This window comes from Gasterosteus aculeatus, chromosome 10, assembly GCF_964276395.1.
Source record: "Gasterosteus aculeatus chromosome 10, fGasAcu3.hap1.1, whole genome shotgun sequence".
NCBI lineage: Eukaryota > Metazoa > Chordata > Actinopteri > Perciformes > Gasterosteidae > Gasterosteus > Gasterosteus aculeatus.
The window spans coordinates 3,155,077-3,172,277 of record NC_135697.1 but is presented as its reverse complement, the minus strand read 5'-3'; the positions used below and the strand labels follow the sequence as shown (position 1 = coordinate 3,172,277).

The 17,201-nt window shown below is 44.0% G+C and overlaps 3 protein-coding genes across 3 annotated transcripts in view; 1 reads left to right on the top strand and 2 right to left on the bottom strand.

The window, feature by feature from the left end:
* LOC120826863 (H-2 class I histocompatibility antigen, K-D alpha chain) overlaps positions 1-6,404 on the top strand; it is a 233,836-nt gene extending 227,432 nt beyond the window's left edge. The window contains exon 9 of the mRNA XM_078080731.1: positions 6,295-6,404. Within this exon, the coding sequence (XP_077936857.1) occupies positions 6,295-6,326 (32 nt within the window). The 3' untranslated portion in view covers positions 6,327-6,404. The remainder of the gene's footprint in view (positions 1-6,294) is intronic.
* The window catches only part of LOC144383430 (major histocompatibility complex class I-related protein 1-like), a 60,628-nt gene that overhangs the window by 42,417 nt on the left and 1,010 nt on the right, over positions 1-17,201 (bottom strand). The window lies entirely within an intron of this gene.
* LOC120826883 (uncharacterized) overlaps positions 7,761-17,201 on the bottom strand; it is a 315,723-nt gene continuing 306,282 nt past the window's right edge. The window contains exon 11 of the mRNA XM_078080733.1: positions 7,761-8,525. The gene's annotated coding sequence lies outside the window, so the exon portion shown is untranslated. The remainder of the gene's footprint in view (positions 8,526-17,201) is intronic.

Genomic DNA, 17,201 nt, shown 5'->3' with positions numbered 1-17,201 from the left:
TGGCCACCTTTACACTGTTGTGGGGAAACAGGAGAACACTCACACCTTCAGGATTAGGAATTGTGCCACAAACCAGGAGAAAGTGGTCCACAGGAATCTCATCATGCCTGTAAACTTCCTGCCCCTCCCGAGTCTGAGGATGATTCTGGTGGCAGTGATCTGAACACTGGTGCTTTAGAGGATTCCATGCTGGGAGATGTGCTCTGTTTCGCTGCCTAGCTGTGCACCTGAAGACAGGACGGTGTCCTGGGTCTCTGGACTCCCAGCCACCACCGTGAATCCACTGACTGCTTCGTCAGATGCTCCTGGTAATGATGACCCTGATGAGACTGTGATTGACCTACCTGTTGAACGGGAAGGTCCGACTCTCAAGCAGTTGCCTCTGAGCCCCTAATTGACGCACAGCCTGCTGACAGCGGTTCTCTTGTCAGGTCGGATGAGCGTTGTCCTCGAATTAGCGCAGCTTGCAGTGAGGGGTCATTGGGGGTGAGGACTAGGTGTGGGAGGGCTGTTAGACCCGTTTTGAGGCTTATCCAGCAAATGCACCAGAAAGCTTTGTCATGGTTATAATGTTTTTTTTTTTTGAGTACTTGTGAATGTGACATTTTCTCTGTCTCTTTTTGACTGTTGGGATGAGTTTTATGTATTTTCTCTGTACGGTAGAGCCCTGTATAGGACCACCAGTAGTGTGTGTCTCTGGGTGGGATGTATTGTATTGTACTGTACTGTATGTATTCTTTGATATCTTGTATATTAACATGTATACGGGCATGTTTTCCTATGGGTGTTGAAAGGACTTGCTACCCTTTCTCATTCTAATTCTTAAGGGATAGCCATTGGCTGGACTACGAGGTATCAATGATTGAAATGGTACTGTACATTTACGTTTGCGAGAAATCTTCGTTTATTTTTATTATACTGAATATTCAAAAAAAATTTTTTTTTCTGTTTTCATGTTGTGAATGACTTACCTGGTATGTTAGTGGTTTGGTTGAATTTTGTTTCTTTGGGGGGGTTTGGATGAGCAAGTGGAGATCAGCAGGGGGGGATGTAACAGGTGTTTGACTCTACTTGCCATCGCTAAGAGTCATGACAGGGTGTCACGTGGGTGCCCTCTAGTGGGTCCCTGCGGACGTGGGTGCGACACCCTGTAGCTAAAAAGTTAGTCTGCTGCAGGGTGTGTAACTGTTATGATGCCACGAGGTTCCTTCTGAGGACTTAACTTCTGGGTGTTCGCCAGGTATGTCATGTTGTAGCTAAAAAGTTAGTCTGCTGCAGGGTGTGTAACTGTTATGATGCCACGAGGTTCCTTCTGAGGACTTAACTTCTGGGTGTTCGCCAGGTGTCTTAACGTCACACAATAAACGGCCGATACGAGCCGAATGTGGTCCGTGTCCTGGTGGTGATTTTAACAACACAACGCAAGAAAGAGTACAACCGCTACATAGGTATTAATATTATCTCAGAAAAAAATAACAAGTGTGAGTGTGTGAGTGCGTGTGATGTGAGCCTCCCTCACACATGGTCGATCAAGTCTACTCTAGAAAATACTGTACTTTGTTACTTTAGAGCTGGCTTTTTGTCCATCGAGCTGAAGACATAGCTTCTGAAATACCTCAAAGGTAAATTTCAAGTGCTTGGGATAGCTGAGGTTAAGGGCATAGATCACTCCCATCAGCAAAGCACAGGATCTGGTCTACGTCGAGGTTCTCCACATCCTTGTAAAGGAAATTAGAAGGTGTTAGGATGTATAAAATGCATAACTCAAGCTCTTCAGGGTGATGTGCATTAGGGAATGCAGGGTGACCATGTACTTCAACGCATAGCAGAGGCTGGTGTATTAAAACAGCCATATCTCCAAGTGGGAAGGCTTCAGAGACATGCAGTTCAAACTAAATTAAAAATTAAAAGCGTACTCAATTACTTACGTTATAATGTTTGAAAAGGTCCTCCTCCTTATCTCCAAGTGTCACGGTGTGGTTTCATTTGTTGTCTTATTTTGTAGTTTTCTGCTTCTTGTCTCCCTGGGAAACTTCACTACCTGCCCGGTCCTGTCATCCCCTGTAATTGTCTGATCGTTTCCACCTGTGTCCAATCACCTGCACCTCCTAGTGTATCTAAGCCGTGTGTCTCTTGTCACTGTCTATTGTCCTGGATGTTCCTCGTTTCTGCCTGCCTTTGGCCCCCTCTTCCTGTCTTCCTTTTTGCCCCGTTCCTGTGTGTGTTTTTGCCCGCTGGCCTTTTCTTATTGCCCTTTTGACTATTAAAGTCTCCTTTCGTTACTCCACGTCTGCGTTTGAGTCCTGTCTTCCTACCCGACCCTGACAGAATGACGCAACCACGAAAGGACTCCGCAGACAAAATTTGTATTTGGCCCCAGGAGCTATCAGCTCGCCTGCCTCGAGCTCCGGGACCTCCTAAATCCCAGTAGGAGCACTGGCAAGAGGAAGCACCGACCTCCCGTTCCCGCTGGGCCGCCGCAGCAATCTCCCGTTCCCGCTCCTCGACTAGCTCCTCCGACCCCGGTATCGGCCCCGAGACTCAGCCCCGACCCCGGTATCGGCCCCGAGACTCAGCCCCGACCCCGCCATTACCGGCCCCGAGACTCAGCCCCGACCCCGCCATTACTGGCCCAGAGACTCTCAGCCCCGACCCTGACTCAGCCAGTACCGGCCCCGAGACTCCAGGCCCCGACCCCAGACGCCGACGCCTCCAGTCCCCGCTCCCCGACTCGGGCAACCCTCCCTCCCATCCCATGGACCTCTCCCACCCCCCTGTTGGTGATCTGGGGGCCGTCTGGGATCTGGCCCTTGAGCTGCCGGCGATATGGATGCTTACCTGGCTGTAACGTGCCATTTTGTGGGTGAGAAAACCACACTCAGTTCAGTGCTGTTAGGATATTTTTTGGGGCATTTCCCCCAATCACACACTGCTGAAAATATAGCTTGTGTGAAAGCCCTGATGGAGCAGTGGGGAATTGCCAATAAGGTGACATGTGTGGTCACTGATGATGCTCCCAATATGGTTGCCTGTGTGAGAGAGCTGAAGCTTCGGCACCATATTTGCGTTGCACACACGCTGAATCTGATAGTGAAGAAGGCACTTGACCAGCAGCCTGTGCTCTCTGGTGGGCTTCTTTAGAAGCAGCACCACTGCTAAGGTATGCGCTTTCCCTTTATTCCAATTTCATTTAACTCTAAGAGTTTGTCTGTGTTCCTACTGCAGTGATTTAATGGCCTACTCATCTGTATCTTTAAAGGATAAGCTTACACTTCATCTGGGGATGCCAAACATGAAGCTAATGCAAGAAGTGGAGAGTCAGCCAGTAGGAGCAGCGTTAGCTGGGTTACAACATGACATCCCCTTCCTAACAGCCAAAGAGTTCAACATTGTTGGAGGGTGCCTTTCTTTGCTGTCTCCCTTCTATGATCCACTGTAGAGCTGTCGGCAGAGGAAAACGTGCCTGCCTCCAAAGTTGTCCCCCTCGGGAGGATGCTGGAGGACACCCTTCAGGAGGAAATGACAAAGCCGGCACCTGCAGCAGCGTTGGAAATGGGAGACCTACGGTGGCCCTGAAGTACAAAACACAACAGAATTAACTTCTTACGGAAAGGGTAGGGCCTTATATCAGAGGACGGACCCCTCTGATTGGACAGACGGACTGTCTGTCTTTGTTAACAACTATTTTAGACCTTTTTTAACTGTATGTGGCATTAAAATACAACCCTACACATGTGTAACATTATTATAAAACCTGAGACTAATGCTGCTGTTATTTACATCAGACCGCTCAGAGTGAGTGCACAGTAAAATATCACAATCATATACGACGAAGGATCTTTGTTAGACTGAGAACGTTATCAGTTGTTCTGACTGAAAGTCAGACTACAAGCTGCTGTTATCAGTCGTGCTTGTTGTGTTTCATGGTACTGAAATACAGCAAAGAGAAGAGATTAAACCCCATTAAAGGGAGACAAGACATGATCCTTGCTGTAATCTGATTATCTAATCAGAGCATTTCTCAGTGAAGTTTCTCACGTCTGAATTACGTGATTTTCTCCGTTTTGTGTAGTGAATTACTGTCCGATGGTTTTATTGTTTTCACTGTTTGAATTATTTGTGTTTCTTAGCTTTGTCTGCAAATTAAATGTTGTTCACAGCAAAAGAAGGAACCTAAACTTCACTGAGCAGAAGTCTCACTGCTTTGTCTTCAGTCATCATTTAATAGGAGATTGTTCCTTTGTTACAAGGAATAAAATGTAGCAAAGCTGTGAAAGACACATCGCTTTAGTGTTTTGAAAAGCTCTTAGACTGAGATACACATCAAATAAAACCTATAACATGCTAGTTTGAGTTGCCACTGAGCCACACGCCTCCCTCGCCGTAAAACACACACACAACTTATAATTTTATCACATGGAGGTGAAAAAAGGAAAATATGTTTTTCTATTTTAGGCTAGCAATTGTTTTATAAACCTAAATTTTACATATAACATTTATTCTCTAGAACAGACAGAAGCAGAGAATTACAACAAATCTTCCCAGAATGCAACCTGATTTATTCGCACACTCTCTGTCTCTGGCAGTTCATGAGGCCTTTATGGCTGCACCTCCTTCAGGAGTCGGGACCAGTCCCAGAGCGCCTCTGCTGGACACGAACAGCTCTTCCCTCTGTGCCGCTTCTGGGAATCACCTGATGAGGCCGCTGGGTTTCGTTTTGGTGTCTATTGTGTGACACACAGTTCTGCCACGATGTGCATATTATGACAACTAGATCTCTGCCTGAAGCTTCTTGCCCTCCTCGCTGTGCCACATTCCTGGAGTCGGTATCTGCCGTAACCCGTTTCTCCCCCAACTATGCGCCATTCGCACCAACTAGGAGCGCCCGCCTCTCTTGTAGGGGGCACACTTTTCTTTTAACACATATAAAAAGAACAAAAATAAGTTGTTTTAATACATGGACCTAAACTTAAATGCGTCTCCTACAATACATGTATGCATTTTGGGGGTTGGACATGCTGACAATAGGAGATCAAAGCACCCGCCTCATGATTACAGGACGATCTCTACCAACTGAGCCACAGCTCTACTGGCTGTGTTCTTCTAAGTCGCTTTTGAACGACTTCAAAATAAGTAGAAGACAACTATCACTGCCGATAATGTAGTTTTTATGTCTTTGAAATGGACACGTTTACAATTTCATAATCAGGCCACAAATCCCTGATTGAACACGTCATTTGGTGCTTGTAACGTGTGGGTATGTGAGGAATCCAGGAGAGTTTCAATATTCAGTCTTTATTTACTGTTTTAATACAACACACATCCGGCTCCAGCCTCTTCGCCTTGCTCAGTCCTCCTCGCGGTCGCCGGATCTCCCCTACTGAAGGCAGAACACACGCTGATATATTCCACCTGAGGCCAATTATGCCTCCTCCCCTCTCCGTCCCCTCTGCAGCTGAGCCAACTCACGCCCGCCACCACAGTGTTGTAATGATCTTGTTCAAGATTTCTGATGTTGATGCTCAAAGACACACATTAAAAAATGTATGTATGCTCGAACTGCACACTAAGTTTGAATTTGAAATCCTGCAACTCTGTATTGATTAGTTATCTCAACCAGACGGATACACAGACCTTGGAAGCCTTGACACATGTCTTGTGTGTACAAGTCATGACTTGGGAGACTAAGATGCAGACCTTCCACCTTCAAGCATAACGTGTGTGTGTTATCTCAAGTATATAAATCAGAGGGCTGAGACGCAGACCTCCGAGCAGCAACTCAACACACGACTTGTTTCAACCCTTGAACGTGCTATCTTTAATCAACTCTCCTCTTATCTCCACTGTAACAACCTCCTTGACCCCCACCAGTCAGGTTTCAAGGCAGGCCACTCCACTGAGACTGCTCTCCTTGCTGTCTCTGAGCAACTCCACACTGCTAGAGCCGCCTCTCTCTCCTCTGTCCTCATCCTTCTGGACCTCTCTGCTGCATTTGACACGGTCAACCACCAGATCCTTATTTCCTCCCTTCAGGAACTTGGTGTCACAGGCTCTGCTCTCTCCCTTCTCTCGTCCTACCTCGATGGCCGCACCTACCGGGTAACCTGGCGAGGATCTGTGTCGGAACCGTGTCCTCTTACTACTGGAGTTCCTCAGGGTTCCGTGCTGGGTCCCCTCCTGTTTTCGCTTTACACCAACTCTCTTGGCGCTGTCATTCGCTCGCATGGCTTCTCTTACCACAGCTATGCCGATGACACCCTACTAATTCTCTCCTTCCCTCACTCGGACACCCAGGTGGCGGCTCGGATCTCTGCCTGTCTAACTGACATCTCTCAGTGGATGTCCGCCCACCATCTGAAAATCAACCCCGACAAGACTGAACTACTTCTCTTTCCCGGAAAAGATTTGCTTACCCAGGACCTGACAGTCAACTTTGGGAACTCCGTACTAACGCCCACTTCGACTGCTAAGAACCTCAGCGTCACACTCGACACCCAACTCTCCCTGACTCCCAACATCACCGCGACAACGCGATCCTGTAGATACACGCTCTACAACATCAGGAGAATACGTCCCCTTCTCACTCAGAAGGCAGCGCAGGTACTGATTCAGGCTCTTGTCATCTCCCGCCTGGACTACTGCAACTCCCTCCTGGCAGGTCTCCCTGCCACCGCCATTCGACCTCTGCAGCTCATTCAGAATGCAGCAGCTCGACTGGTCTTCAACCTTCCGAAATTCTCCCACACTACTCCACTCCTCCGCTCTCTTCACTGGCTACCGGTGGCCGCCCGCATCCAGTTCAAAACACTGGTGCTCACGTACCATGCTGTGAATGGATCGGGTCCAGCTTACATCCAGGACATGGTCAAACCCTACATCCCAACCCGTACTCTCCGCTCTGCATCTGCAAAACTACTCGTCCCTCACTCACTGAGAGCAAAACACTCGACTAGGTCTCGACTCTTCGCTGTCCTTGCGCCGAAATGGTGGAACGAGCTCTCTGAACACATCAGGACCGCAGAGAGCCTTCACATCTTCCGCCGCAAACTAAAGACACACCTCTTCAGACTCTACCTCGACTAACAAATTGTAGCACTTAAATTGTACTTGTAACGTCACTCATCTATAGCAAATTGTAAATCGGCTTATTTGAGGAAATTGCACTTTCTTGTTTCTTGTTCTCCTGAGTTTGTACCCTATGGTTGAATGCACTTATTGTACGTCGCTTTGGATAAAAGCGTCAGCTAAATGACATGTAAAGTAATGTAACTCTGCTCCTACTTGCTAATGTTCTTTAATAAATGTCCTGTTCAATGATTTCACACACGTGTTGATTAGGACGGTCTTAATCAATGCGTCTCATGTTTTATTGTTTAATAGAAAGTAAAACCCTCTTCAGATATCTGTGAAGAATCACTGCTTTGCCCCTAAAATGTTCACTCTTCTTGCTCTTTTGTTGGACGTCTGCAGGTCACAGACTCGTCCATTTATCCTCAGAGACAACAGAGAACACTGAATATTCAGATCATTGTAGATACTACGACCACAACATGTGCTGATAAGACGCAGGATTTACAAATGTTATTTTGTTACGATAAAATGATCTCAGGCGATGTGAGTCTTCCATTTGCAGCAACTCCCAGCATGCTTTAAACCAGTGAAGTGAAGAACACGACGTTTAGAGTCCAAAGGGAAACAACATGCATGTGATTGTGGCTGCAGTCACAGAGGGGAAGCACATGGAATCACAACAACACACAAACATCTGGAGCATTTATTGAACAGCAGGACAAAGGTACAAAAAGGGGAAATGGAGCAACTTCATCTACAAAACAAGAAGTGATTCAGAGCATCACTGTTCAACTCCCACGAAACCAAGAAGGAAAACATCCCTTGATCCAAAACAGCAGCAAGAAATAGTCAATAACATTTAAATCAGTGTGCTCGGATGATTCAAACCCAAATTTAAATAATATGATACTTTAAGAGTGATCAAAAGATGTTATGAACCAATAAACATACTGATTTATTCAGAAAACCCTCAAATTATTATTTTCTTCAACCTGTTAAATTCAATCTACTGCAAAGAAAAATACAAGCAAACTATTTACACAATCAGAAAATATATGTTGTTTTAATGTCAATATTTGGTGTGTGTGTGTGTGTGTGTGTATTTACACGTTTGTTACCAACAATGATTCAACCCAAACAGCAGAAGTATCAAAGAGTAAATATGGTGGATTTGTTTGAGATGAACACACTAGTCTGTGAGCACTTTGATGCTTTCATTGATTTGAACGTCTCCTAAAATAATCATCCTCGTTCTACTTCATTTGAACCTTTTTATTAAAACCAAACTATCCAAATAATTAAAAGTGACTATTGATGTTTCCTCACAGTTTCCAGATGTTCACCAACACTGATTCAGACGTTTAAATGAAAGATGAATGAGCCATAAATTGACAGTTTATGGAGAAGAATGTGGAGCATCGCTTGTTGATCCAGAGCAATATTCACCCATAAACCTAAAGAGAGAAACAAATACATAAAAGAGAAAACTAAATCATTTACCACAAACTACTTTGACTCCATTTTGATAAACATGTGTTAGTGAGTTCCTAGAAGTTAATGTAAGAGCTTTGAATATCAGACTTTATCTGAGGAGCTGATGTGAAGCTTTCTGTGTCTTTCTCTTAATAATCTCACGTCTCACGGAACCAAACTGCACCTTTGTTGTAGAAAAAGTCAAAGACTTCTTTACATGAGAAGCTCCTTGTGCTCATACTGAGGGCAGCTTTGTGGAACAGCAGCTGTGAATAGTTCATGTCCACGTGGAGCTACTCACTGTGTGCAGGACGCCGACTTCATGGTTTAGGATTCAGTTCCTCAGAGAGCTCAGAGCCGTCAGTAGAAGAAGAAGAAGAAGAGGGTTTGGCTGAAATAAAAAGTAGAAGTAGAAGCAGAAGAGGGTTTGCTAAATTATATTTGCTGAAATAAAAAGCAAAGAGAATTTCAGTGTTTAGTGTTCTAACAGCTTCCTCCCAGCAGATACAATCTCAGTTTTTAAACCTATTTCTTCCTTTAAAAGTTAAAATGACTTTCAACAACAGCCTGTAGAAACAACTAACTACGTTTAAGTGTCTCAAGTGCAAAACAATCACAGAATTGTCTAAAAGCAAAATGGCACTAAACAATAAATGCAGAATAAAAGCAAATATGATTTTATAAGTGTGACTGGTGAAAGTTGCTTCAGTGTCTCATTCTGGATAAAAGCATCAACTCAAAGCCTAAAATCAAATGCTCCTCAACACTGTGTCTCTGATCGTCTCTCTCACCGTTCCTCTTTCTGTGAACCTTGAATCCAACCACAGCAGCGATGATGACGACAAGAACAACCACAGCGATGATGATGATGATGATGAAGGTGGAGGTGGAGGTGGAGCCAGCAGGCTTCTCTGTGGAGCACAAAACAATCAAAGAGTCTCAAGCTGAACAGATGAAGCAGGTCAGAAGAGAAGAAGATCCACTTATCCAGCAGACCTGAACACACACACCATGTGACGTCATTTCTTTATGCCGTCTGCACATGATGACTGAGACACATATTCAACCTCCTTCCTGAACTTTGCTCTGTCTGATTCACTGATGGATACATGTATTAATACACGTGTTTAATCATTCTGTCTACTCATCTTTAAGTGACCAGTAGTTGTGTGAATGCAGATTCTACAACGTCTGAATTGTGGTGACACGTTACAATAGTTCAGCACGGACTCAAATAAAGCTCTTACCTGGAATGAGTTTACAAAAGGATGAATAAACTTATTTACAGAGAAATGAACCAAATATTGACACGTTTATATATTAATCTAGACCAGTAAACAGTGTTCATAACTCTCGCTGTGTTTAATTCTGATCTGAGTCTTAAAATGACTACAAATAAAAACTAGACTAGAAATGTAAGAAAACAAAACTTCCCAAATCTAAAACACACAAAGTGAACAAAGTGGATGTTTGCTTCCCTCCTTCACCGCTCCGGGTCTCAGACCTACCCGTGTTGGTCCTGGTCTTGTCCAGTTTGGTGACGATGTCCTCGTCCACACCAGACAGCTGGAACACACAGTCGTACCTCCTCCAGTCTTCAGCAGGGACGGAGGACAGTTTCAGGTCAACCCTCATCTGGAAGGTCCCGTCGTGGTTGGGGAGGATCTCTCCGAGGTCCACGTCCTCATGGAGCTCCTCTCCATCTTTCCTCCAGAAGAGGGCGGCTCTGTCGGGGTAGAAACCTGTAGCGTGGCAGCTGACTGGAGAGGAGGGAGTCTTCTGGAGGAGAGACACCGAGGGACGCTCTGGAGACAGAAGAGAGGGACAGGTTACATCTTTATTATTATCAATGATATTTAGTGTATTAATATCATTCATCTTTGATGTATTTAAAATGCCTCTTTAACACTCAACTATGTGTATTTTAAGTTCACTAAAAGAATGAAATGTCTTTAAAGTTTCATTGATTAAAGAAGGGAGACAAACAGATGAAGAGGGGGGAGACGGATTGGAAGGGGAGGAGGACAGCGTGTGAGAGAGAGTAAAGAGACAGTGAGACGGACAGAAACACAGCAGAGACAAAGAGGATGGAGGGACAGAGTGGGGACAGGTGTGAGGGGGGAGTGAGGGAGGGAGTGCAGTGAAGGAGAGAAGGAGGTGAGGGGGGAGAAATGTGGGAGACACAGTGGGTCTCTGTGTGTCTCTGACATGTTGCTATGAAACAACAGAAGGTTTATGAGCATCGTGTCCATGGAAGGACATCAGGTCATGTGATCCTACCGGTTCTCATCAGAGAGCTCCTCCCGTAGTTCAAGAACTTCTTCAGCCACTCAGGAAACACATGAGTCAGGTAGTTCTTGTTCTGTGCTTTCAGAGCTCTGTTATGATCCCACTTCTGTTTGATGCGGACAGCCTGCTGTTTTGCAGCGATATATTGCTCTGTCTGCAGGTCAAATGATATGAAGTCTTCTCCATCATAACCATCCTGATCATAACCCTTGACCTCATTGGTCTCATCATCCCATTCACAGCCGTACATGTTCTGGTAAATGTGGACACCTGAGAGAGAGAGAGAGAAAACTTTGCCAATGTGTTAAAAAGTCACAGTCTCCTTGTTTTGTTTAAAAAAACAAAATTACATTTCAAGTAGGGGTGTAACGATTCATTTTAACAACGATTCGATTCGAATCACGATTCATGGACAATCTGGGTTCATTTAAAACGATTTGATTCGATTCAGTGACTTGAAATCGGTTCAGTAACTTTACTGGACAGTGAAGGCAAAGTTTCTGAGATCGCTGTTGTTTCTTGTAAGGAAATTAAATTAATTATGGATATTATAAACAAGCAAACAACAATTAATGGCAAATGTATTAACCTTTTATTTGAATCAAGTGCCATTTTCAATGTAAACATTACACAATAATTACACAATGTTTGGATCAATTCACAGAACCCCGGATTTAGAACCACATTGTCGGGTCGCACGTCTTTACAGATAAACTTGTTACTGTGATGGTGAGTTTGGTGCTGGCGAGGCCTGAGGCGTCTGCAGAGCTGAGTTACCTGCTGCTGCTGCTGCAGCAGCAGGTAACGCAGCAGGTAAATCGATTAATCGATTCAGTGAATGAATCGTTACACCCCTAATTTCATGCCATAAAAAAAAAAACACCAATTCATTTTTTCCACTGATCACAACATTATTAAAACACCAACGTTGTTTAAAAGTGTCTACGTCTCCAATGTGTTTATAAACAGAACTCTAGCCAGAGCCTGAACCTGACGTTCACCAGCCACACTGCTCTGGCCTCCTGCCCCTGTCTGTTCTTTTACTGGAGGCGACAGCACCGTGTAAAATTCTCCACTGGAGGTCGGCAGTCCGTTTCTTGAGGGGAGGTTTGTATAAAATCCTCCACTGTGGGCCCGGTCCATTTTGTCCCAGTCTGTTGGACCACACAGTGGGGAGCCTGTCGCACAGTCCGGACCGGTTTATGCCCTTCACACAGTTAAAATACAGAGTCTTCTTGTCTGCTTCGTGCAATGTCAGCGCTTCGGGGCGTGTTGTGGCGAGCAGGGGGCCGGTGAGTTCCCCTAGTCCTGGGCTCAGGTAGATCTCGGGGGTCTGCAGGGTCCGGCTCCACATCTTTCTGGCTGTAGTCTGTGAGGAGGCTCCTTTCCTCCTCAGTCAGCCTCTGGTTCCACAGCTCCAGGAGCCTCCTCGCCATCCGGACGGAGTGCAGCCCCAGCAGAGAGCCCAGGGCCGGGGCGTCGCTCAGCGTCGGCCCCACTGCGTCCACCAGCTGCTGCAGGCACAGGACTCGTGCTTTCAGCAGCGCCCCCATCAGGCCTGGGGTACCACTGCTGCTGACGTCCAGCCTTGCTCTGTAGATCAAAGGTTCTCTCAACAACCAGTACAGAGAGAAAGACTGTGGGCACCTTTTATGATTAAAAAGGGCCCAAGACTTAAAAACACCCTGATAAAACGGAGGTAGCCCATTTAACTTTAAAAATTTAGAATCAATTAAAAACAGAGCAGGATCCATTCTCGGATTGTTTGCACTTCTGAAAATGCAGCTGGCCACGTCCCTCCATACTAAAACCTCCGGACCTGTGAGATATTTCTGTAAAAACTGGAGTCTAAAAGTGGTCGTCCGGCTGGCCAGGTGGACGAGGCCCTGTCCCCCCTCCTCTCTGGGTAAAAACAGCACCCCTTGTGGCACCCAGTGTAGACCCCCCCAAAAGAACTCCACCATTTTCTTCTGTAAGTTGGCAAGGAAGCCTGAGGGAGGGTCCAGGCAGGTAAGACGGTGCCACAGCTGGGATGCAATCAGGTTGTTTAAAACCAAAACTCTACCTTTAAAAGACATTTGAGGGAGCAGCCATTTCCATTTGGAAAGTTTCCCCTCTATCTTCTCTGTGACGCCCTCCCAGTTCTTCTGGACGATGCTCTCTTGTCCCAGATAAATCCCCAGGTATTTAAAACCATCTTTCCTCCACACTAGGCTTTGGGGAAGAACTGGGAGGCCGCCACGCCATTCACCGACTTTTAAAACGATGTTATTTAAAAGGTCCTCATGCGCGAGGCCGACTTAACGCTGCCGTGCCCGACCTTCTCCCCCACAGCCCGATGTCCTCCACGCTGCACGAGAAGCCAGCGACGATATTAATGCCGTGCTTCCTCGTGAGCTGGGAGAACGTGTCTCCATTTACCGTCTAGAGACGCCGACCGGCGAGACACCGGCAGGAGAGAAGAAAACCCAAAGAAAAAACAACAACAACTAACCCCACAACTAAAGTGAAAAACAACCACTAAACCACATTAAATTAATACATAATAACCCTAAGGGAAAAAACAAGAGAAAACCGCTCACTCAGCGACGCTCACACACACTCGTGCACCGAGAGAGAGAGACCAAAAGAAGAGAGAACATGTTGAAATATTTGCTTGATAAAAGACTTCAGTCATCATCTGATTATCAACATTCATGTTGATTCCTTTTCTGTTCATCAACTAATTGATTCAATGTTTCAACACTAAATATCCTGAATGTTTGTTCTAAACTCACTGCAGTCCACTTTAGTTCATTAACTCTCATCTGTATCATACTCCAGATTTTGGGCTCAAACTAATTATTCTTGTCTTTGCAGATGATGTAATAACTATTTCTAATGAATCCATGAATTGTTCACACTGTAAAACGTCAGAGAGGCTGATGAAACCTTGGAAGTGCTTCTTCAGTGTGAACAACACTGAGCAGTATTTCATTCATCACCATTTCAAACAGACAAGAGGAAGAAGTCGTCTCAGTGAGGAACCTCAACTAGAACATGTTGGACGTCATCTGATAAAACCTGGAATGAAATACTGAAGCATCGACTCCCTGAGCTCAAGTAAAGCTCATCTAATCTAAGCTGGAGTTCTAATCAGGATGAGAGGAAATCTTCTTCCTCCTGAACAACACGGAAAAGTATTCATTGTGTTTATATACTTATATTTAGGAACTGGAAGCAGAACATGTTTCAGTCAAGAAAAGATCTCAGACTGTTTAATCTCTGTGTGTGTGTGTGTGTGTGTGTGTGTGTGTGTGTCACACAGGACATGTGTCCTTTATCACATAAAGGTTGCAAATACAAACAAAAAGTGTGAAAAACAAACAAACCTCCAGTTTGGTTGAAGCGTTGTTTTGCTATTTCAATGTGGCCTTTGAAGTCCTGCTGGGCGTCCATAGCGAGCTCAGTGTTCCTCTTCCAGAACTGAGGATCATCCTCTGTGACTCTGATCATCCAGTCCTGTCTGGGTTCTAGTCTCCTGGTGTCACTGTCATAGTGACTAATCTCAACTTCATCCAGCAGCCCAACAATCACAAACTCTGGGAAGTTTGGGACTCCAGAGGACGCAGTGAGGAAATACTTCAGCGAGTGAGTCACTGGAACCAAAAAGGAATCATTATCAGTTCTGATGTCACACTTTAATTAATCAATAATTATGTTGTTTTCCTGCACACAGAATTAAAAAGAAACACAGAACATCAAAGACACCCTGATAACATCTGATGTGTTTAACAACTCAATAAATACAGAAATAAATGTTTACTTTGATATTTATGATGATTCAGCTTTTAAAAACAGACGTTTCTTCTTGTGAGGTTTTAAACAATAACTTTGAACTCAGAGTTTCTTGAAGTGAAGACACAAACAAGTTAATAAAGGTAATTTATTTGATCTTTTAATTGCTGTTTACATTTTTTATATTCAAATAAAAATGAATTCATTTTCGTTTTTTTTGTAATCTAATTAATCTGACTAACTAATCTGACCAGTGAAGTGGAAGCACAAACGAGTTCAAATGTTTTAATTGCTGTTTACATTTGTTATATTAAAATATAAATTAAATCATTTTGTTTTTGTGTTTTTTGAGATTTAAATTGTTTCAGTAGAAGGATTCTTTTTTTTATTCAACCATTTACAAACAACAAACTAATCTGACCAGTTTCTTGTGTATCTCTATATTTAAGTTTAACTATAAAATATCTTTGTGAAAAACTAAAGTTTGAACAGATTGACAGAGCATTATATTTAAGAAACAATCTTAAACTCGTCATTTTACCTCCATGGCTGGCAGAGCCGTACATCGGGAGATTAAATACCGACTCCTGCATTAATCCCATAAGGAGGTTTTGTCGCAGAGGCCAAATGCGTCGTTTTAGGTCAGACAACAGCACGAATCTAGCTGGATCAGAGCGAGCGTCAAAAGAGGCCTTAGCTACCATGGACCATAGCAGGATTCATATCACTCCTGCAGGAGTATTGACTGGACTTTTAACCCCCATGCTGCTTTCCACCATTGCAGCGTTTGGGAGCGACTCATTAGAATGGTCAGGAAAATAATGTTTTCTGTGCTTCAAACATAATGACCTCCCCATAACTAAGGTTTCTGATGACGTCAATGACTTGGAAGCTCTCACTCAGTGCCTCTAGTTCAGTACCTGTCAGACCGGTTCTGGAAACGATTGACAAGGAAGTACTTGCCGCTACTGCAGGTACGACAAAGGTGGACAAAGCCGCAAAGAAGTTTGGTATCATAGGACATTGTCATTGTCATGGATCCAACTGCTCCTCGTGAGTTATGGATCATGGGAAGAAATACCAAGACAGGACAGTTGGAGCGGCCTATATCAAAGATTGTTCTGCTTCAAGAAGCCGTGTAAAGGTCAGGACCAAACCTTGGGTCACGTGTTGGTAACACCTGACGAAGAAAGAGGGACATTTTATTTTTAATTTGTTTATTTGTTAATTCATTCAATTCACATACTTTTCCCAATTAGGGGCCGGTGTGCAGGAGCCATTCGTGATATTTGTGTACAACACGGTACTGGGAGCCAATCTCAGGTTGGCCACAGGTGGCAGTGTGTATTATTGGTACAGGGAGTCTATATAAGGGGCACAGGAGAAATTGATACAGGTAATGATGCTACCAAAGACGCACAGCGAGATCAGGAACCAAATGTATATGCAGTTGTGTTTTATAAAGTATAAAAATAATAAACGGGAACTTCACCCAAAGAAATCGAACGACCAGGAATCTCTGTGTGAGCGAGTGAGGAACAGGATCTTCTACTGCAGAGTGGCTCACGAAAATCTGTCACTACACTATATATTTTAGTTTCTATCGGTATCAGCTGGATGAATAGAATCCAAGAAGATTAGAATATTATTTAAAATTATCAGCACAGTAAAAATGTTTCACAATTTTCATGTCCTCTGTGTCTGAATTCATATTCATGAGTTTTTATTTCAGCACTGGTCACTAAAATGTTTTGCAGATCTGTCCGAGAATAAATATATTTCCTGTTAATACATCAAATACTGCAGAGAGATGCTGGAAGTTTGAGGCGGATTCTGATTAATATAGTCTGAATATTAAATATTTCAGCTGACAGCATTTTTTATATAAACACATGACCTAAAGAGAGAAGAGAGTGCAGGAAGGCTGAACAAATCTGGCGGAATACAAAACTTCACATTCACCATGACATCTATAAAGAGCGCCTCCGGGCCTACAATTTAGACTTAAAAAGTGCTAGGGAAACATTCTTCTCCAACGTCATCAACAACAACACTAATAAGGCAAAAACCCTATTTGAAACTGTTGACAGACTGACCAACCCCCCCGACACAAATACCACCTGAACTCCATTCCACACAGAAATGCAACGAGGTTGCGTTCTTTTATACTGATAAAATCGAAGGCATCAGACGCGCCATTAATATCTCAAACAAAATGTTGGATCACCACCCTATTTAGGCAAAAGTAACACAGCAATGATGACAAGCTTTAATGCCATAGACTGTCAAACTCTAGTGGAAACGGTGACAAATTTAAAACCCTCCACCTGCTGTCTTGATGCTCTACCTACCAACTTCTTTAAGAATGTTTTTGATTGCCTAGCAGCAGACGTATTGCAAATAGTTAAGAATAGTTAGTCAGAGAATTAATCTCAAAATCCTACTGCTCACATATAAATCACTACATGGTTTAGGGCCAGAGTATATCACTGATATGCTTCCACTACATAAGCCTTCAAGATCACTACGATCTACTGACACCAATCTGTTAGTGATTCCCAGAGTAAATACAAATCATGGGAAAGCATCAT